This window comes from Ursus arctos, chromosome X (assembly GCF_023065955.2).
Source record: "Ursus arctos isolate Adak ecotype North America chromosome X, UrsArc2.0, whole genome shotgun sequence".
NCBI lineage: Eukaryota > Metazoa > Chordata > Mammalia > Carnivora > Ursidae > Ursus > Ursus arctos.
Genome location: NC_079873.1, coordinates 93,579,494 through 93,600,955, shown reverse-complemented (window position 1 = coordinate 93,600,955; position 21,462 = coordinate 93,579,494). Strand labels below are relative to the sequence as shown.

The following is a 21,462-nucleotide window of genomic DNA, read 5'->3' as shown; positions in this document are numbered from 1 at the left end:
ATCAGCAGGTGCAGAATTGAAGACTCCAGTTCAAATCAGACTGCCGTTTGTAAGGGGACCTCACAAATCTGTTTTAACTTTATCGATCTAATTATCTGCAGGCAGCCTGTGGCATTTGTAAAAAACATTGTAAAGAAAAAAAGGCAAATTAGCATTAAATGTTTGAATGAATGGATTTTGTAGTGCCTTGACTGTGGATATGATGCTTTTAGAGATCAGCTTGTTGACTTTGTTGTAAGGTTTTAAAGAAACCTTGAAACCATGAAAAAGATGGAATGGTGTTTCTCAGGCGGTGTATAAAAAGAAAAAATTAAATCTGCACTTGTTACCAATCTCACCTTAATTTTTTAAAGTGTGACTAACAGTGTCACTATTTAAGGTACCCAGCCACAGTAGGATGAAAAAGTTCATGTAAAACTAATCTACCACATAAAGACCAATTTAATGTGGTTCTACTTGGAAGCAGAAATGGACTTGAGGGAAAATATTAAGCACATCTCGGGATGATGCTTCTAGGTGGAACCAACCAATCAATGCGTTGAATGAACTCTGCCACATTGAGGTTCCTTCAAGCGCCATGTCTTAGAGGATGAGTGGAGTACGTACACCATAAAGACTTCGTTTCATTTTTATCTTTAAGATTTGAGAGGGCGAAGGAGAAGCCGGCTCCCCACCGAGCAGACAGCCCGATCTGGGGGCTCGATCCCAGGGACCCCGAGATCATGACCTGAGCTCCCCAGGCACCCCATATAAAAACTTAATTTCATTTAGACCCTACCCCAGACGAGAGGCGAGAGTTTCTACAAAGTCACTGTTCTTGGCTCTTTAAAATGAGACCGGTTGCTCCCCAGAAGAAAGCAGTTTTGTTTAAGATTGAGGGTACCTGTATTCTCAAACTTCACTCGGGAGTTAAAATACCGTTTTATAACAGTTTGGTGCTGTTTGTTTTTAAGCTAGGGCTTCTTCAAGGGGTGGACTGTCAGGATCAACAAGGGCGGTCTTGGTCTCTGGGGGCACCAGTAAATAGCCAGGTGTGCTTATCACCCCCCTTCCCAAAGCCATTTCATTCGCTTGATTGACCATACTATGTGCTGAAGGAACTTTGTTTTATTTAACAGTTTTACATTCTTGTTAAAACGTTAAAAAAAGGCAAAGCATTAACACTTATGACAAGAAAGGAGGTCCTCTCCAGCAGTATCTACTCCTCTTTTTCCTCTCCCAGCGCGTGTACTTCTCTTTAACCATGTTTGCTTCAAGGGGGAAAGTGAGTAGATGTGAGATTCCAATAAGTCAACACTAAAAGTTCATAGTGAGCTAAAATATAATTATACCTTGACTACAAAATTTTAAGGTTATTTTTATTTACAAGTTTTGAAAAATGTACATTGTTTTTACATGGGTTACTTGTGCAAAGTTAGATTTCGAAGAGTGACAAATGCACAAAAGGTGACGATGGAACATTAGACAAAACATGTGCGAGCTTGTCCCACACTGCTACTTAAAGGGACTGTCTGTCTAAAGTATAAATAGCCAGAGACAAATCACAAACGTGACTTCGAGGTTCTTCTAACACTGAAAGGGAAGACGAAACTAAAGCATGCAGCATTAACTCGGGGTTTGAGTGGAAAATAGTTTGCCACGGATACGGTCCCCTCCTTGGGTGAGTGAAAACTCTTAAGAAACGATGGGGGATTGCAGTTTATCTAGGGTGGCACTGCTCCCTTGAAAAGATGAAAGGAACTCCCACCTTCCCTAGCTTAAAAACTAATGATTGTTTCCATTCCTCTGCTCCCACACCTCTTTAAAAAGCCGAAACCCAGAAGACTTCAGTATTCTGAAACTTAGCATGGGTGAGCCCAGTGAGTATCTTGCAAGGAGAGGATGTGTCAGTTACAATTACTGCTGCGTTCCTTTGGCTGGGTCCTTTAACTTTTTCCTTGTACCAGTAGAAACTGTCTTGTAATTCACATTGGTTAGATCTTAGTATAATAGCATTTGTAGCCTCCAGTGCTCTTTCAGAATGGGTGTTTATATGGGTCTGTCCCCGTTTTCCATAGGCCATATTCCAAACGTTCACTTCTAAATCCAACACAAGTGAAGGACCAGCCAGGATGAAACACTTTAGCGATCCTTTTGTTAAAAATAACATCCTGGTCATCAAGCTATGCATAAGCACCACTTGTATAACGATTCACTTTCAAAGCTTAGTGTAAAGTACAGTGACACAATACTGCCCTAAAACTGGAGATGAGACACAACAGAAAAGGAACGAAGCATTAGTAATTTTCGCACGTAACCCAGGTACAGTACATTTGATCTCGTAGAGGGTGTTTTCTGATGTTCAAGGAGAGGGGAGAAGGGGTCGGAAAAGCTCGGCAAGGGAAGATGGAAACAGCACGACAGCTATTTTGCTTTTAATAAAGTAATGTAATGACACTGAGGAACAGGAAGGTGACAGACACATCAATATATATTTTCCTTATGACCGGCGTCTTCTTTTGCTGCCCCCGGGTCAACAGTCACGCCAGCTCTGTTCTACTATCGCAGAAACACGTTTTTCATATTCCCGCTTGTTCTCCTGGTACAGCTGAGCAGCCTGGCTGTTTGCTGGACTATTGGGATTGGGTTCATCCAATAGGGACTATAGAGACAATTTGTAAAAGGTCAGTTCCTTAATGTAAAATATACATATACACATATATTCAAAACACTCAACCGAATGGTCCTCAGTAAAACAAAAGTTGCTCTCTTGGCATACTAACCTAGAGTAACATCGATCTGCTAGTAGCCAGGCAAACGCATGTTTTCTGGGAGCTTGGGTCTTAATGACCTGCCCTTTACCTTAAGTTAGGACTTTCAGAAACAATTCAAGTGCTAACGGAAACGTATCAAAGGCCATAGTTGGTCACATGAAGGAAAATTCACCTGTATGGATGTTAGAATGGAAGACACATCATAGGTTGGACTCCAGCGGTTCTGAAGTATGTCCAGACATATACTACCATCTGCATAGACTAAGAGCACAGAAGCAGGTACGTTACGTGTAATAAAACCAGTAAGATGTTTAACATCACAGTCAAGACAAACAGAGTCAAGCATACTTGGCTTGTGAGGTTTAAAAAGATTGCTAAACTGCTTCTCAGTTACCTTCCTAAGAAGAGTCCTAATCATCGCTAGCGAAATAATCAAAGACTGTCAAATATAATTGGTATAAAACTAGAAGATACTCAGGGCTCTTTCTTCTGAAAAGACTGCCCTATTAACCAGGAAATCGTACACGTCTTCCACCAGGGTCCCTAGCCATCCAGACACGTGGGGAATGTATTCCACTAAATTTGCAAACTCTGTCTCCTATCTGAAATAACAAAAGAGAGCTCGGCGTTCACAAGGTCTCATTTCGGCATGAAGATAAAAAAATGCCTGATATGCCGGAAAATACTTTATTAACCCGAATAAAAAAGCAAGCTGTTCTAGGCTTACTACTAGCCAAAAAAGCAGAGTGTAAGTTAGAATCACCCGCGCTGCTTTTCCAATACACTGTAGCCTTCAGCCACACAATCTCACACTCAGGAGGTCTGGAGTGGGGCCAAGGCCTCTCTATTTTTACAGTGTCCCACGGTAATTGTGATCTGCATCTGGGGTTGAACACTATTGTTCGAAATAGTTCCAAATTGTGAGCATAGTCACAACACAAGACTACCCCAATCCGACATTAAAAGGAAACGTCGAGAGCGTCCTTATTTTTGTGCAGTAGGTGAATGCTGACGATCATCCAAACCAGGCGGCCTGCAGACTCCCGGCCGAGGCAGAGGACCTTCACCGCTTGCGGTCTAGGACTAGAGATCACGACGGCAAGGGGACCATCGCGAATGAGCTGTTTTCAGGGAACGGCAAGATGCCTGACCAATACTCAGGTACTACGGACAAATACCCAGGCAACGTGGAACACCTCCCATAATTAACAGTGTGGTTTAAAATATTGCTTTAAAGTGATACTTGCCATTTGGATGAAACATCTTAGAGACAAATCTAACCGTAGGTGGTTTATTTGGATATTCTTCAGTGAATTCTATTGTAAGCTTAAATGTTCCTGGAGTTAGAAAAGAAAGGTTTAAGAAACAGATTTATCACTTTGTTCAGCAGTACTTTCTTTTTAATGCTACATGACATTTTTTTCCCAGTACTAAACGAAATAATGCAAAGATACAGGGTAGAGAGGAAAGAAAGACCAGGTAGACACAAGGTAAGGTAAGAGCTCCAGGAACGGCTCTAAAAATTAACAGATATGATAAGAACCGCCGCTTCCGAAGGGGATTTGTTCTTTTGCTTTGCCGTCATTCCCGTCTGAACTTAAATACAGTTGTCTTAAACTCAAAAGTACTGCGTGCAGGATAACTTGAGCCACTGTCCACTTTGAAGATATCCTTAAAATGACAAGAAACTAGAGCCAAAATTTGGCACTCATGCCTCAGAAGACTGAGAGACCTCAGAGGCCTGTTTTAACCAGCCGCCACCTTAAAGTCTCCAGTGATTCTGACGTGGGCTAGAGAGAACGAGAGTACAAAGGTTCCAAAATCAATGCTAGAAATACAAATCGATAACCAAATTATCTTTAAAAATGGAAGGGAATAAGTATCAAGGTGTTCACTGGCTCCTTTTCATAGAATAGCGACTCTATAATGAAAACATAATTGAATGTAAGCCAGAAAAAACTTTATAGTCTCTCTCAAAAATCCTTAAGTATGACTCACAAGGCACTTCACTATAAAATCAACTCAATTATTCACACTAATGGAGGGAATTAATGGCAGAAATAATTTAAAAATCACATTAGATTGCATTCGTGTCTCCAGCAAATTTATCTTTCTAATGATGTTTGTTTAGGCTACTACTGAAATGAATTTACCTTCCCTGAATACGTGTCAACTCAGGTAGCAGGAGGCCCTGACGTATACTAGGTTATAGACTTATTTATAAGGAATGAACAAACTGGATCTCATTCGAGGACTGTAGGACGTTCTGATTTGGGGAGACTGTTTCCTTCAAAATATTTTTTTTAATTGGGTTTAATAAATCCAAGAAAACAATCGGGCAATTGTTTTTTCCTGACTGAAATCTCTTCAGATAAACTTAGGGAATCACTGTCCGGCCTAAGGTAATGGACGTCCCACTGCATTACTCTGGTCCATTTAATATATCTATTCTAATGCTATAGCCCACACTTGAGGTCGAGGATACTTTGTTACTGGTTCCTTCAGAGCTGGCAATCTCCTCCTTCCATCAACAGGTTTATCGCCACTTAAGCAAAAGGGACCGCATTCTATTGCTGGATCGCTTACATATCAACACCGAAGTTTGTTTCCTACGGGCAAACGCGCAGGAAAGCATTTGCTAACACAGTTGCCCTTAGTACGATGAACCTATGTTCAAGTTGCAGAATAATTTAAACGGCAACATATAAAGACACAGTCCCCAAACTACTGTTACTCCCTGAACTGCGTGAAAGCCAGATCTGAAGATACTGTATAACTCAGGGCCAAGAGTGAAATATTTTGGGATGAACAAACACGCTACAGTCTATCAGAACATACTTCGCCTTATTACCACCTGGTCGTGAATCTTCCTATTTTTTGAGGAAGAAGTATTGGTTCTCCCTCTTCAGTGCCGCTGGTATTATAATACGCAGGAAAAAGTGGGGTTGAGTGTCAGAGAGTTCAAAACTTTGAGCTTCCTTATGCTTCTCAAGTATAAACACATTGGGCTCAATGCTGAAATCTGATTAAATTATAGGTAAGACATTTATCATCACGGAATTGCTCTAAAAGTGGGCGGATTTAATAGCACACAGGTACTAGTCCCGGGCACTTTAAATCAAGACCATCATTCAATATGATATCCCAAAGTGGCAAGGCAACACGTAAGACAGGCCTAAGTGGAAACGGTAGAACACAGTGGCAAGAGCACAAGCCTTGCCGTCGGACCCAGACTCCATTCCCTGCTTTGCTGCTTACTAGCTGTGAGACCTTGCGGAAGCCACTGGACTCGACTAAACCTCAAGTTCCTCGTCTGTCAAATGGGGTTAGTAACAGCAGCCACCACATTACACTGTTGTGAGGGTTAAATGAGGGAAATGTGCACAGTGACACAAAGTCAGTGCTCCAGAAATACGGTAGCTACAATAATCCTGAAGTTTCACATCCCTAGACCCAACCGAAGGAGGCAAAAACCACACATCCCAACTTGACCATCCGTAAGAAATATACAATTAATGAATTTAAATACGAAATACGACTCTTTCTGATCGACAGCAAATGCTCACAGCTGAATTCAAGTTGAGTATGTAGGCTGGTGGCTCTCGAAACCCTTGACTTGAACTTTCTGCCTAGTACTCGCCCAGAAGTTCAACACTAGCTACCAGATAAGTGAATCAAGTCTTTTCGAACAGCTCCTTTACTATCTTGGGAAGTGAAACAACGTGCTTATGTCTGCTTGAATATCAATTAGGGCTTACCCCAAATCTTATTTCAAATACTTATTTAGAAGGGGAGAGTTCATACTTTCAGCCACATTGTACTACTGGAACCTTTTTAATACAACCCTCAACGCAATTTCTGAGACCCGAAACAAACGCTAAGGAAATTTAAAATCCTAGAATATTATGCAGTTGAGACCAGAGTTAATCCGCTGGATATTTAGGTTAGGCTTTAAAATAACAGAGCACTTAAGCCTCACCATCGTTGTACACCAACTGTACTGCTTTTGTTCATCCTTCTGAGGAGGCCAAAGCATTGTAAGGAAAGTATCAATCCATCCAGCCACACACGGGGACTGGGAAAGTTCTATGCGTCCAGTGGCAGGGGTATGGCAATAAGGAGTGATATGGTTCGACTAGCGAGTGTGTGTTCTGCAAAAGACATTCACAAATTCAAATTTTTGAAAATACTGTGTCGGCCAAAGAAAACACCTGCGTTTTCTGCCATTTGGCCACCAGCTTGTGACCCTGGAGGAGAAAACAAAGTACGTGCAACTAAAAAAAATTTTTTTGATGACCGGAAATTGTGATTTTTAAGATAATACCCAAATACTCTTCATCATAGGATGTATTTACGTTAAGAACACCCTCAGTGGATTTTAAGTGATGAATTTTTAAAAGACTTACGACCAAATTCTTACAAAAAGCAAATACTAGTATCTTACTGTGTGTACTAACAATTTTTAGCTGCTGTGACGGGGAATACTTTATTCCACAGTCTTTGTACTAGCATTACATGCCAAGGTATTTTGATGAGGAAGCATTGCCCCCCAGTGTTCTGTCTGGTAGTGTAAGTTCTTGAGAACATTTTCCTCTCGCTTTAAGTGTGTGAAGTTAAATCAAAATACCTTCAAGAGTTCCTTAAGTCTTCATCTCTTTAACTGGGGCCTGGCTGTTCCAGAAATGTCCACCACAAATGATTTACAAGGAAACAGCAAAAGTAGTTTTGGGGTTGCTGATTTATATAACATGTTGGGAACAGCAGGATCAACGATGCCACTTGTCCCTAAATCAGTCTTTTCTAGTGAATTCCCTAAGTGTAAATAAAAGGTATTAAAAAATGGTCAAAATATATTTTTGTAGCCACAGCCCATGTTCTAGACACCCGAGGAAGCATCCATGGATAGCAGACTGCTCAAGAGAATGAATCAGAAAAGTGTACTGCCATTTAGCTGGAGTAGTTCCTTTCAGTAACGCCGGTACTGAGATACACATCGTCAGAAATAGAACCGGTGATGTCAACGGGGAAGATCCAGGTAGATAATGGATTCCTTAAGTACCTTCTCAATTCATACCACTTAAAACGAGTGAAGCACCCTTGAAATATTTAAGTAGCCAGTCCTCCAGCAAAGTGATGTACTATTAATAAAGCTGTGTCCAGCATAAAGCCATCTGAGTAAAGTCGGGAGGAAAAGAAGAAGCCAATGAAAATAGAGCCTACCAGAGCTGAAGCAAACACACAGCTAATCTGCACACAGTGCTGAGGCATCAACAACCAGCACCAGCCTAGCGGAGGAAAATGAAGTCGAGCCAGCTCTTGCTATGGATCAGTTCAAACGATTTACTGCACCAAAGTAGTATATGCCTTTAGAATCACTCGCTTGCTGTCATTTCTTTTTATGGCGGCACTGAAGAGCGGTGACATTTACCCAGGGGGTGGAGACAGGGAGGAAGGTAAAAGTATTCGGGTGACCGTCCACAGTCTCCTAGGGAAATCGGAGTATTTCAGACAAATTAGAGAGTTGGTTGCAGTCGCCCTCCTTCATCATACCCTGCGGACGGGTAGCGTCAGAAAGCAATCCGACTCGGCCATGTAAGTACCTGCTTAGTTGTCTGCAAAAGTGGTTGGGTTCCCACCTTCAAACGGAGCGCTGTGTATGTATATATATATGTGTTTGTGTGTGTGTGTGTGTGTGTGTGTGTGTATCAAATGCTCAATGAGGAACGGAAGATGGTCACTGAAGAAAATAACAAAGGTCCTTTTCTTTTTTAAATACCTGAGATATTAAAGATGTCAATCGGTAGTTCAAATGCTTTGAATTGTGTTGGAAATGTATTAAGCTTTCCAAAAACGACTACGCACGCATGCACGCAATTGAATGCACATGAAACTAGATTGATGTCAATTTCCTGGTTGTGATGTTGTAGTACAGTCATTCAAGATGTTACCAAAGGGGTGGGGGAATGGGTGAAAGGTATACAAGGTCTCTCTGCGTTATTATTATTATTAATTACAACTGCACATGAATCTCTGATTATCTCAAAATAGAAAGTTTAAAAAACAACTTAAAAAGCAAGTAACGTGTTTTTAAAAGTCAAGCCTAAATCCATTAAAGATCCTGTAACTGCAACACACATAGTACCTTTAAGAAGGCTGGACACTTGTCAAGAGAGTACATTAAGGCTCCCCTCAATTCTGAAGCTGCTTTGAGAACAGTGACCATCAAGTCTTGCTAAAAACACACTGAAAACTTACTTAAAAATAAGAAACGCTGTTATATTCAAACTGGCCATTAAAGGTACCATTAAAGACCCCCTTAGAGCAGTGAGGCTGACAGGCATTCAACACCAGATTGTAGAAACCAGATCGTCCTGCGCCAGGGACTCTCGCACCCATCCAACATCCAACACACATATTAAGCACCTGCTGAACACAGCCCCTGCCCTGGTGGCAGAATTCTGAACTAGGCGGTCTCTGGGGTCTCTGAGTCTATCAGCAAGTGGCTGGGCTGATACTAAGTCAGTATCTTGATAGGGTGCTGAATTTAGCAGGCTCACAGCCCAACCTCAAAAATCCTCAACACCAATGCTGTCTATGATGCTCCTTCTAAAAAGTGATTGCCTTACCCGGATCTTTTTTTTTTTTTTTTAAAGAAGCAAGCAAGAAGGTGCAGGTCTAGTCAAGTGGACAATGGCCAGAACAACTTGCCACATACGGGAGTCCACTCAAGCCTTTGGCAGGCAGAGGCTAGGGAGAAGCGGGTTCTTAAGTAGGAGGCACTTCCAGGATGACTGGGAACCCTCTCCCCCAGATGGTCAGGCTGCTGAAAGGTGGGTAAAGAAACTCTCTTACCATCCTCAAACGGGGTCCCTTCAGGCCTGCAACACAGAGAAAAACAGTCAGTTCCCGCTTCGGGGGCTCCCTGCTCCCTTAAGAGGTTCACCCTAAGACTCGGCTATTCCCAGCTCCGCCCACCCTACCTCTGGTAAACCACCCCTTCCTGGGTCAGAAAGCCACTACCAAGAGATGTTTCGGGCTCAGCAACCCGGCGCAGGCCGCCGCGCCTAACCGCCACCACTCCCCGCTCCGCCCCCCTTAGAACCCCAAACGGTTCCCCTGGCAGCGGGAACTGAGCTAATCGAGGCACAGGCTCCGGGGAGGCGCCTAGGCCCGGCCGGACCCAAACATTCCCCCTCTCCCTCTCCGTCCTCGCCAGGGGCCGGTCCCCGACGGCAGGCTGGGCCGGCTCGAGTCCCCCACCTCCCGCCACCTCCCGGAACGCAGACTCACCCAAAAATGACCGCGTTCCAAACCATTATGTTGTTCTCGGACGGAGCCCCGCTGACTCCGGCTGGAGGGTCCTCCTGCAACCTTCAGGGAAACGGACAGGGGCTCCGCAGTCCGGCACTCGCGTCCGCTCCGGGCCGCCCCCCCCGGCCCTCCCCGCGCCCGGCCCGCCTCGGGACCCGCCCTGCGCCCCGCCTGGCAGCCCCCGGCCTCGGCGCCGCCGTCGCTTTACCTCTTGAAGTCCCGCATGAGGCGCCGCCGAGCCGGGGTGGACATATCTCTAGCGGGGTCAGGGGTGGGGCATACACCGAGGTCTCGGGTCCCGGCGGAGCCTGAGGAGGCCGAGGAGGCTGAAGGAGCCGAAGCGGCCGCGGAGGAGGCGCCCAGAGGAACGGCACTGCCCCTCCGAAGTCGAGGGTCGGTCTGGCGCCGGCTAAGCACCACCCCGGAGTAGACGGGGGCTGAACCAACCTGGAAGGAGAGGGGGGGTGTGGAACGCCGGAACGCCGGACAGGCCGTACCAAGACAGGGCGGGGGGGGTGGCAAGGAAAGTTGCTTAGGTCATTAAACCCCAGCGGGAGGCGGGGAGCGCCGGGCTCGCGCGCGAGGGAGAGGCCAGCTGCCCGGCCGAGCGGGAGCCTGTAATTCACTGGGAAGGAGCGCTGGAACGGGGTCCGTCTCCACCTGCCCAGGCTAGGACGAGCCCTGGGAAGCTTTTTTCTCTTTTCTTTCTCTATTTTTTTTTTTTTTTTGGAGATCAGATCACTTATGACGGTGCGCACTGTGGCTGGGGGCGGGGGGAGAGAAGAAAGGTGGAAGTCCCTAAGTAGAAGGGAGGAGAGAGTGGGTGGAGGCAAATCTGGTTCTCAGAAAGCGGGAACTCTAGGGACCCGGGAGGCTGGGGAGGAGGGCGTGTGACGGGTTCAAATCACCGAAAATCCAAAGAATAAATCGGCCTCGGCTATAACAGGGAGCTGTGGGTCCCTCGTCTATGAGATGAACGTGCGGGATTCGGGTCGCAATGTTTAGGCCAGTGATCACCCCCAAGCAGGATAAAATGGTGGTGTGTGTCCTGGGGGAGGGAATGAGAGCTTAAGGAAAGCACAATGAGGTTTTTGCTCTGGGCACTCACAATTTGGCTCTGGAACCACATTTCCCCTTGGCAGTTCAACAAGCCAAGCGGCAACTATATATTCAGAAGAGTCCAAGGTATGAGAATATCCGACTGCGGAGAATTGGAAGGGCAGAGAGTCTGAAGTAAAAGTAACGGTAAGATGCACGCGAAAAAGCTGCAGGTTGCAGAGAAGAGTCACAGTTAGTATGTGGACCTGCAAAAGCAATAACAGTTTTAAAGGATAATTTGTAAAGGTCATCCCCAAATAACTTAGAAGGTAGGCAAAACACTCATTTTAAGAATTTCTGAAAATGTGAGAAAGGTAGGGTTGGGTTGAGTCACGCAGAGTTTTGAATGTCAAGCTAACAGTGTCCTTGCAAGGAGCCTGCACGTAATTAGAGCCGTGCTTGTCACAGATGGGTCCCCGGAGGGCAGCCAGGAGACCCTTGAAATAGTCCAGGTGAGAAATACTGAACCAGGCAGTGACAACCAAAATGGAGAGGATGGCATGAAGGGAGAGAACTCGGCAACAGATTGAACTTGGAGGCAAGAGAGAGGAAGGAGTCGACAATGGCTGGAGTTCTAAGACTGGGGCTTTGAAGGTGCCATGGACAGGACTCGGGTTCAGAGTGGGGAGGGGGCCGTTTGGGGACAGGAAGTTTGGGAACTTACTGAGTGCATGGGACTGGTGAGGCATCTGAGCAAAGATGTCTGTAAGATATCAGTCGCGCAGAAATTTGTTTCTAAGGTGGGAGGCCGGAGACACTCGACAATGGCCGTGATTCTAGCTGCTGCTTAACAGGAACTTTCGTGGGAAAGGATTTCTATCTCGCATTGATTCCAACATACCAGGAGTTAAAGCAGGTCTCCCTAATAGCATCACATTGTGACTGTGGTGGGCGGGGGGTACAAAAATGAGTTTAAAATCTCCTTTCCCTCTCATCTGGTGACTGGCAGTCTGCTAATACACACTTATGTAATCTACAAAAGCAAGTGCATTTGTTTTCAATTGCTCCTTAACAAATTACCACAAGCTGTAGGCCAAGTTCAGTTTCTTGCAGTTGTAAGGACTGAGGCCCCCATTTGCTCACTGGCTACCAGCCGGGGACCATTCTCAGCTCCTAGAGGTCACCTACATTCCTTGCCATGTGGCCTGCTCCATTTTCAAGCCAGCATCAGAGAACTTCTCTCTCATGAAATCCCCCTCACACTTGGACTCTTTCTTCAGGAACAGCCCAGTTCACTTTAAGGGCTTATCTAATTAGGTCAGGCCCACCCTGGGTAACCCCCCCCCATCTCCTAATATTATCTGATCTGGGACCTTAATCACATCCGCAAAATTCCCTCACAGCAGAACGTAGACCAGCGTTTGACTGAATAACTGGGAGAAAGGTGTGTGTCCATCTGCGGCCAGGGGTTTTCGAATTCTTTCTGCCAGAGCAGAAGTGTGTGAGTCTACACAGGCAGAGGGCCGGCCGCACAGCGGGGGAAACCCTCAGTCTGCTGGGGGTTAGAATGAGCTTCCTGGAATGGGTTTGTTTCAGTTTTGTTTCAAACAGAAGTGACAGCAGGGAGCGACTTCCTGGGAGAGAAGTCAAGCAGTTTCTCTGAGCGCACCAGCAGGAAAGGAAGGAGCACGTGGAGCTCAAGCATGTTCTGGGGATACTGGGCAGACTGGCGGGAGAAGTTGGTTAGATGCCCTCAAACGCAAGGATGAGGGCTTTAGGCTTGATAGGCGGCTTTTTTTAAAGATTTTATTTATTTATTTATTTAAGAGAGAGATTCAGAGGGAGAAGCAGACTCCCCACTGAGCAGGGAGGCCAAACTGGGACTCGATCCTGGGACTCCAGGATCATGACCTGAGCCAAAGGCAGTCGCTTAACCAACTGAGTCACCCAGGCTCCCCTTGACAGGCAGCTTTTATAGGTTTTCCAGGTCTAGCTCGCATAGGTGCTGAGAAGCTGCCTATACCGCACTGGAAAGCAGGGAAGGGGCTGGGAGGGGAAGCTCCTGCCATTGGATAGAAACGTCTGAAACTCACTGAAGGCCAGAGATGTATCTGAGTTTGCTGTGGGCTTGTTGATTTTCTGAACTTCATTCGCCTTAGCTTGCGAGTAGCTCTCTGACCGTCTGATCAAGAAACCTCGGGGATTGGGGCGCCTGGGTGGCACAGCGGTTAAGCGTCTGCCTTCGGCTCAGGGTGTGATCCTGGCGTTGTGGGATCGAGCCCCACATCGGGCTCCTCCGCTATGAGCCTGCTTCTTCCTCTCCCAGTCCCCCTGCTTGTGTTCCCTCTCTCACTGGCTGTCTCTATCTCTGTCAAATAAATAAAATCTTTAAAAAAAAAAAAAAGAAAAAAAAGAAACCTCGGGGACATGAACCACAGCAGTTTGGAAGCCCTGTGGCAGCAGGGGATGGGGAGAGCATGCCCTGACTGCATGGTGGAATCACGCTGCAGAAATACTGTGCCCCCACATTCCTCCCCGGAAGCAGCGTTGTCATAGCAAGCAGCAATACGGAAGATGGTTCTCTAGCATAGACGAGGCTCAGGCTAGAACATGTTAACTATAGCATAGCTGGCCAAGCGTTCCTTCCATCCCCTTTTCACCTTAACATCTTGAAGAAATACCCTCTTCACAGCCAAGCACCACTCCCCTCCCCAAAAGCAGGGGGTCCAGAATAGAAGCCCTTTTCAGCGGAAAGAAAAGTGTGTTAGAGATGCAGCTGCCGGGAAGGTAAAAAGTTCCAAACCATCCCCAGGCAAGGACTTGAGAATTTTCCTAAAAGGGAGGACTGCAAGGTACGGGAATATATAACTAGGGAAATTGTGGGATTTCATTCATGAGGCTTTCGAAATGCAGACTGGATTGTGATTTTCCTGAACTATTTTGGGTCGGAGAGAGAGAGACTGAATAAACTATCATTTCCTGCCTTAGGAGGCTGTGAGTTTGTATTTCTGTTAGCCAGAGAAGGCAAGGAATTTTATTTTCCTATAGTTCCCGCTTCTGTCACTAACATTGAGTACAAATGGCCACCAAGAAACTACAGAATATAAAATCACGAGGTCTTTCTCAACTCCAATAGCCTCAGAAGCCAAGTCAAGAGAATTGCTTATAGGAAACAACAGTTGTCACAATGTGTATTCTCGGCAGTAACAGTAGTAAGCTGCTCATCGATAGACCCTAGCACACAAGGAGAGAAAGAGAGGGAGAGAGAAGTTTAGAGAAATGGGGACATGAGGGCCATGAACATAGACTTTCACTACCTGCTACGTTGCAGAATCACAAACAAAGGCGTGGCGTGGTAGGCTAATGCACCCCTTCCCCAGGATCTTCTCATTCTCATCTCTGGAACTTGTAGATATGTTACCTTATATGGTGAAAGGGACTTTGCAGATGTAATTAAATTAAGAATCTTGAGATGGGGAGATTATCCAGGATAAAACCAGGGGGCCTGATGTAATCACAGGAGTCCTTATAAGAGGGAAGAAAGTCTGGAGTCAGAAAGAAGGTCACATGACCATGGAAGCAGCTATTCGAGCGATACAACCACCAGCCAAGGAGCCAAGGGATGCTGGTAGCTTCTAGACGCCACATGAGGCAAAAATGGGTCTTCCCCTGGAGTTTCTAGGAGCAACCAGCCCTGCTGACATCTTGACTTTAAAGCAGTGAGAGTGATTCTGGACTTCTGATCTCCAGAACTGTAAGATAATACATTTGTGTTTCCTTAAGCCACTAAGTCTGTGGTAGCATGTTACAGCAGCAACAGAAAACCAATACACATGGTTTCGACGTCGGGTACAGGAATTCAATCAAACTGGCCATATCCACCAGCAAACTACACCCAAATCCAGCCCACCATCTTTTCTCCTAGGGCCTGCAAGCCCAAAGTGATTTTTCTGTATTTTTAAATGGTTGCAAAAATCAAAAGAAGAGTATTTCATATTTCAGGACATGTGAGGATAATATGAAACTTAGATTTTCAACGTCCATAAAGTTTCACCAGGACACAGCCATGCTATTTCCATCATGGGTTGTCTGTGCCTGTTTCTGTGCTCTGGGAGCCGAGTTGAGGAGCTGTGACAGAGACTGTATGTGGTGCCGTCACCACTACACATTGTTGGTGGGTGTACCATACATCGCAGTGATGTGGTTATAACTCGACAGCATTTTGAATGCCACGTGTATCACCAGATTATGGCATTTCCGTGTTTGTTTGTTTGTTTTATTGCACGTGCATAACTATCATGTCAAAAAAAGGGGGGGGTTGAATGTCATGCTTTTAAGGCACAGTGAAATGTAGATTACCTGTTTATCACATTAGATGTCAAAGCACTGTGTTTATTACACAATGGCACTGTAGTGTTGCTAAAAGAATACAGTATGCAACAACATTACCAAAGTAAGTGCTCGTTGCAATGTTCCTGATTCCCAGAAAAGCAGTGGTTAGAAAAACTAGAAAGTTTAAAATGGAATATCTTATCATAGCAAAATTCTTCACAAAAATAAAAAAATGAAAATGAGGCTGCAGCCACAGTAATTTTCTGAGTGGCTCATTTGTTAGCCAAGCAAGGAAAGCCATTTACTGATGATGAGTTAATTAAATCGTGTTTGATTGCAGAAGCCAAAGAAATGTGTCCAGGGAGAATAAACTTTTCAAAGACTATTTTAATGCCTTTCGGCAAGAATAGTGGCTCAAAGAGTTGAGGACTTTGGAAGCAACACCAACAGTCATTAAAAAAAGAACAGTCATTAAAAAAAGAACAGGGCAGGGACACCTGGGTGACGCAGTTGGTTGAGCGACTGACAAGGTTTCAGCTCAGGCCCTGATCTCAGGGTTGTGAGGTTGAGCACCGTGTCTGGCTCTGTTCTCGGCACAGAGTATGCTTAAGTTTCTCTCTGCCCGTCCCCCCTTTCTCAAACAAATAAATAAATCTTAAAACAAAACAAAAAAAAAAACCAGGGAAAATGATTTCAAGTGATTTTCCCCGGCTCTCAATGAGGTGACAGATGTTACCGATACTACTCAGTTGTACTTTACTCAAAGAGCCAATGCTGAGTTCAAAGTGATGGAAGAATTGGCTTGTGTGGAATAACTCAGATGAGAATATTTTCTTTCTCTTTCTCTCTTTCTTTCTTTCTTTCTTTCTTTCTTTCTTTCTTTCTTTCTTTCTTTCTTTCTTTCTTTCTTTCTTTCTTTCTTCTTTTAAAAAGATTGTATTTATTTGGGGCTCCTGGGTGGCTCAGTCCATTAAGAGTCTGTCTTTGGCTCAGGTTATGATCTCAGGGTCGTGGGATCGAGTCCCATGTCTGGCTCCCTGCTCCCTGCTCAGTGGGGAGTCTGCTTCTCCCTCTCCTTCTGCACTTCCTTCCGCTCATGCTCTCTCTCTTTCTCTCCCCCTCTCAAATAAATAAGTAAAATCTTCTAACCATAACCCTTATTTATTTATTTATTTATTTGAGAGGGAGAGAGAAAGAGAAAGAAAGAGAGAGCTCATGAGTAGCGGGAGAAGCCAACTCCCCAATGACTGAGCCACCCAGGTGCCCCAGATGAGAATATTTTCAAAGAAGTCAAGAAAATACTAATTCAGTACAACCTGAAGTAGACTCTGCTAGGCTGAGTATATGTATGGAGCAGAACAAAGCTTAGTTTACAAAGCTTGTGAGAACGTGAGTTGTTTAAATTCTCTGGTTATTCATTGTATTATTAAACTGCAGGTATTTTGCAGGAAAATATTTGAGTCTATCTTGTGTATTTCAACCATTAGTGTCAACACTTCATTTATTCATGGACTAAACCACTGTCACATGAATTTTTGTCAGATACAGAAGCTGAAGATTCTGACTTGCCCAACCAACAGCAGTTCAATAGCTTGGCAGTGGCGAAGTTTTTCTAAGTTAAAAAAAATTTTTTTTTGAGCTTAGGGCTGAGATTGAAAGTTTTCTGAATGACAACCACCTGCAACCACTATTATTGAACACTGGATGGTTTTTAAAATTAACTTTTGCTGTAGACTTAATGTTAATGCATTTAAACTAAAATTACAAGGCAAAACACTGCTTATATGTGAAACTTACATTTCAGTAAAGTCATTTCAATGACAACTAACATTGTTTGAATTGCAAGTAATGTCATTACTTTAATCTCTTCCTGTGCTGTCAAAAATGAAAACAAAAATCAAGATTTGCATTCCCACACCAATTTGCAATGAATATCTTTTCTGAGCTCAAATTACAATTCCAGTGGTGTTTTTTCGGAACTTGATGCAAAGTGCAAAGGAAATTTCAATATTTAAACATCAATTTCACCGGGGGCACCTGGGGGGCTCAGTCGGTTAAGCCTCTGCCTTCAGCTCAGCTCATGATCCCAGAGTACTGGGATTGAGCCCCCGCCCCATATCGGGCTCCCTGCTTGGCAGGGAGCCTGCTTCTCCCTTTCCTGTTCCCAGTCTCCCTGCTTGTCCTCTCTCTGTCTCTCTCTCTCTCAAATAAATGAATAAAATCTTCAAAAAAAAAAAAAACCAATTTCAGGGACACCTGGGTGGCTCAACCGGTTAAGCGGCTGCCTTTGGCTCAGGTCATGATCCTAAGGTCCTGGGATTGAGTCCTGCTTAGGTCTCCTTGCTCAGCAGGGAGCCTGTTTCTCCCTCTGCCTGCCACTCCCCCTGCTTGGGCTCTCTCTCTGATTGAAAAAAAATCATTTTCACTGTGCAATTCACGAGCTTCCACCTGTTTCAATTGGACATGATTATTCTGTATGCAATGACATGCTAAAAAGCAAATATCTAATTGATATTTGAGAGAGAAGAATCTAATTGAATTTCATAAATGCCTTCTAAAAGATGAATATGCTCAATTAAAATCAGGTATTTGCTATCAGTATTTGGCAGTACTTATCTGTGTTAAAAAATTTTTTTCAAAGATGATATACGTAAAATCTCATTACAGATAAGTATTAATGGATGAATATTTGCAACTGATTTATTTCATTAAGACCTTTATTAACAGGTGCTGGTGGCATAGTCAGTTAAGCGTCTGACTCTTGGTTTTGGTTCAGGTCGTGATTTCAGGGTCATGACATTGAGCCCTGCCTTGGGTTCCACGCTCAGCACAGAGTCTGCTTAAGATTCTCTCTCCCTGGGGTGCCTGGGTGGCACAGCGGTTAAGCGTCTGCCTTCGGCTCAGGGCGTGATCCCGGCGTTGTGGGATTGAGCCCCACATCAGGCTCCTCCGCTATGAGCCTGCTTCTTCCCCTCCCACTCCGCCTGCTTGTGTTCCCTCTCTCGCTGGCTGTCTCTATCCTGTCGAATAAATAAATAAAATCTTAAAAAAAAAAAAGATTCTCTCTCCCTCTGCCTCTCCCACCTTTCTAAAAATAAATAAATAAATCTTTTTAAGAAGACCTTTATTAACAGGTGCTTTCATTTTGTTGACTCTAGAAAAAAACTGTAAACTTTTATTATAAATCAAAAATGAGGTTCCTTTTTTTTTTTTTAAGATTTTATTTATTTATTTGACAGAGAGAGAGACAGCCAGTGAGAGAGGGAACACAAGCAGGGGGAGTGGGAGAGGAAGAAGAAGGCTCATAGCGGAGGAGCCTGATGCGGGGCTCCATCCCAGGACTCTGGGATCACGCCCTGAGCCGAAGGCAGATGCTTAACGACTGAGCCACCCAGGCGCCCCCAAAAATGAGGTTCTTAAAAAACTCAGCTTGACCAAATATGAAGCAATTTAAAAACCTGTCAAGGTGTATTGAGATTGCAAATGATTCTGATGATAGAGAACACTCACTTTGAACCCTAATTAAGTGAAATATTATCCCCTCCATAAAAGAATGCTATTCTTCTCATTAGCAGACCTGTCTTACAAAAATATAATTACTATTATATCTTGAATTTCATCAATAAAACACTTGTGAAAATTTGTTTTCTCTCTTGTTATATAGGTACCCACATAATTTTCTTGATTTTGCTTCCTGGCCTTCAAAGCCTAAAATATTTACTCTCTGGCCCTTTACAGAAAAAGTTTACTCACCCCTGCACCAGACTAAGGCACATGAGGGGTGAGATAATTTATAGTTGATCATTATACAACTAGTATATAGTGCTGTGCCTAACACACAGTAGAAGATCAATAAATACAGACTAACATGAAATCATAGAGAAGACATTGGAGTAAGACCTAAGGAACAAACACTGTGGTTCCTTAAGATTTGAACTGATTTTAAAAAAAATTTGATGGTAGTTGACACATGATGTTACATTAGTTTCAGGTGTGCAACATAGTGATTCAATTACTTTATACATTATGCTATGCTCACCACAGTGTAGCTCCCATCCATCACCATGCAATACTAACACAATGGCATTGACTGCATTCCCTATGCTGTACCTTCTATTTCCATGACTTCTTCGTTCCATACCTGGAAGTCTATCTCCTACTCCCTTTCACCCATTTTGCCCATTCTTCCACCCCCCTTCCATCTGGCAACTGTGGGTTTTTTTTTTTTTTAAGATTTTATTTATTTATTTGACAGCCAGTGAGAGAGGGAACACAAGCAGAGGGAGTGGGAGAGGAAGAAGCAGGCTCCCAGGGGAGCAGGGAGCCTGATGCGGGGCTCGATCCCAGAACCCTGGGATCATGTCCTGGGCCGAAGGCAGACACTTAACGACTGAACCACCCAGGCGCCCCAGGCAACTGTTTGTTCTCTGTATTTATAAGTCTGATTCTGCTTTTTGTTTGTTTTGTTTTTTCGATTCCACATATAAGTGAAATCATATGGTATTTGTCTTTCTTTGACTTATTTCACTTAGCATCATACCCTCCAGGTCCATGCATGCTATTGCAAATGGCAAGATCCCCTCCTTTTCTATGCTTGAGTAATATTCCATTTGTGTGTGTGTGTGTGTGTATATATATATATATATATTATACATATATACATATATTATATACATATATACACATATGTACAGGTATATAATATACATATATATAATATATTATACATACACATATAATATATATATATATTACACATACATATATATATTATACATATATATTTTTTATATTTTATTTAATTCACGTTCATTTGAGGTCTAGCAGATGGCTTTAAATTCCCCTTGGTTTACATCTTGTGTGTGTTGAACGCTACACTTCCTCCAGCCAAACTGTCAATTTCTAGTCACAAGCTCCTGCTGCCTTCACTATGTTCTCTGTTAAAAATCCACTATTTTGGTGTCTTCATTTGGATTTTTTGAAGTTAGCCTATGTAAACTGTCTCGATGTCCTTATTCTGGATTGATCCAGGCCCTTGTCCTCCACAAAGAACGTTCTGGGAGTGTTTCAGTATCGTCAATTTCAGTATCTTCCAAAGAAGATACATAAATAACCAATCAGCACATGAAAAGGTGCTCAACGTTACCCACCAGGGAAAGGAAAATCAAAACCACAGTGAGGTATCACTTCACACCCACCAGGATGTTTATGATAAAAACGACAGACAAAAATAATTATTGGTGAGGTTGTGAAGAAATCAGACCCCCTCCTCCATATATATTCTGGTGGGAATGTAAAATGGTAAAGCTGCTTTGGGAAACACTCTTGGCAGTTCCTTAAAAAGTAAAACATAAAGTCACCATATAACCCAGCAATTCCACTCCTAAGTATACAAGGAAGAGAACTCAGAACATACGTCCTCACAAAAACTTGTTCACATTAGCATTAATCATTATATCCAAAAAGTGGGAAAAGCCTAAATGTCCATTAACTGATGAATATACAAAATGTGGGATAGCCATGCAATGGGATATTCAGCCATGAAAAAGAATGAAGTTCCTCATAAGAACTAGAATGATCAGTAGGGGAAGAAAGGGATAAAGAAAGGGGGGGGTAATCAGAAGGGGGAATGAAACATGAGAGACTATGGACTATGAGAAACAAACTGAGGGCTACAGAGGGGAGGGGGGTGGGGGAATGGGATAGACCGGTGATGGGTAGTAAGGAGGGCACATATTGCATGGTGCACTGGGTGTTATACACAACTAATGAATCATCGAGCCTTACATCGAAAACCGGGGATGTACTGTATGGTGACTAACATAATATAATAAAAAATCATTATTAATAAAAAAAAAAATAGGGGCGCCTGGGTGGCACAGCGGTTAAGCGTCTGCCTTCGGCTCAGGGCGTGATCCCAGCGTTATGGGATCGAGCCCCGCATCAGGCTCCTCCGCTATGAGCCTGCTTCTTCCTCTCCCACTCCCCCTGCTTGTGTTCCCTCTCTCGCTGGCTGTCTCTATCTGTG

General features: G+C 43.8%; 1 protein-coding gene across 1 annotated transcript; it reads right to left on the bottom strand.

Annotated features, from left to right (window-relative positions):
- Window positions 1-1,091: 1,091 nt before the first annotated feature.
- UBE2A (ubiquitin conjugating enzyme E2 A) lies at window positions 1,092-10,553 on the bottom strand. The gene is made up of 6 exons (XM_026478892.4): window positions 10,273-10,553; window positions 10,044-10,124; window positions 9,606-9,631; window positions 4,001-4,090; window positions 2,926-3,014; window positions 1,092-2,641 (listed from the first exon to the last, which is right to left on the bottom strand). The coding sequence occupies exons 1-6, from the start codon at window positions 10,314-10,316 to the stop codon at window positions 2,513-2,515; spliced, it is 459 nt and encodes a 152-aa protein (XP_026334677.1). The 5' UTR covers window positions 10,317-10,553; the 3' UTR covers window positions 1,092-2,512.
- Between the last annotated feature and the right edge of the window lie 10,909 nt (window positions 10,554-21,462).

What these genes read in the sequence shown, in the direction of transcription:
- UBE2A (XM_026478892.4), bottom strand. Translation starts at nt 10,316, where the DNA reads ATGTCCACCCCGGCTCGGCGGCGCCTCATGCGGGACTTCAAGAG. An exon ending in CTCATGCGGGACTTCAAGAG is followed by an intron (nt 10,125 to 10,272) that starts GTAAAGCGACGG and finishes GTTTCCCTGAAG; the next exon opens with GTTGCAGGAGGACCCTCCAG. An exon ending in AGGGACCCCGTTTGAGGATG is followed by an intron (nt 4,091 to 9,605) that starts GTAAGAGAGTTT and finishes TTCTAACTCCAG; the next exon opens with GAACATTTAAGCTTACAATA.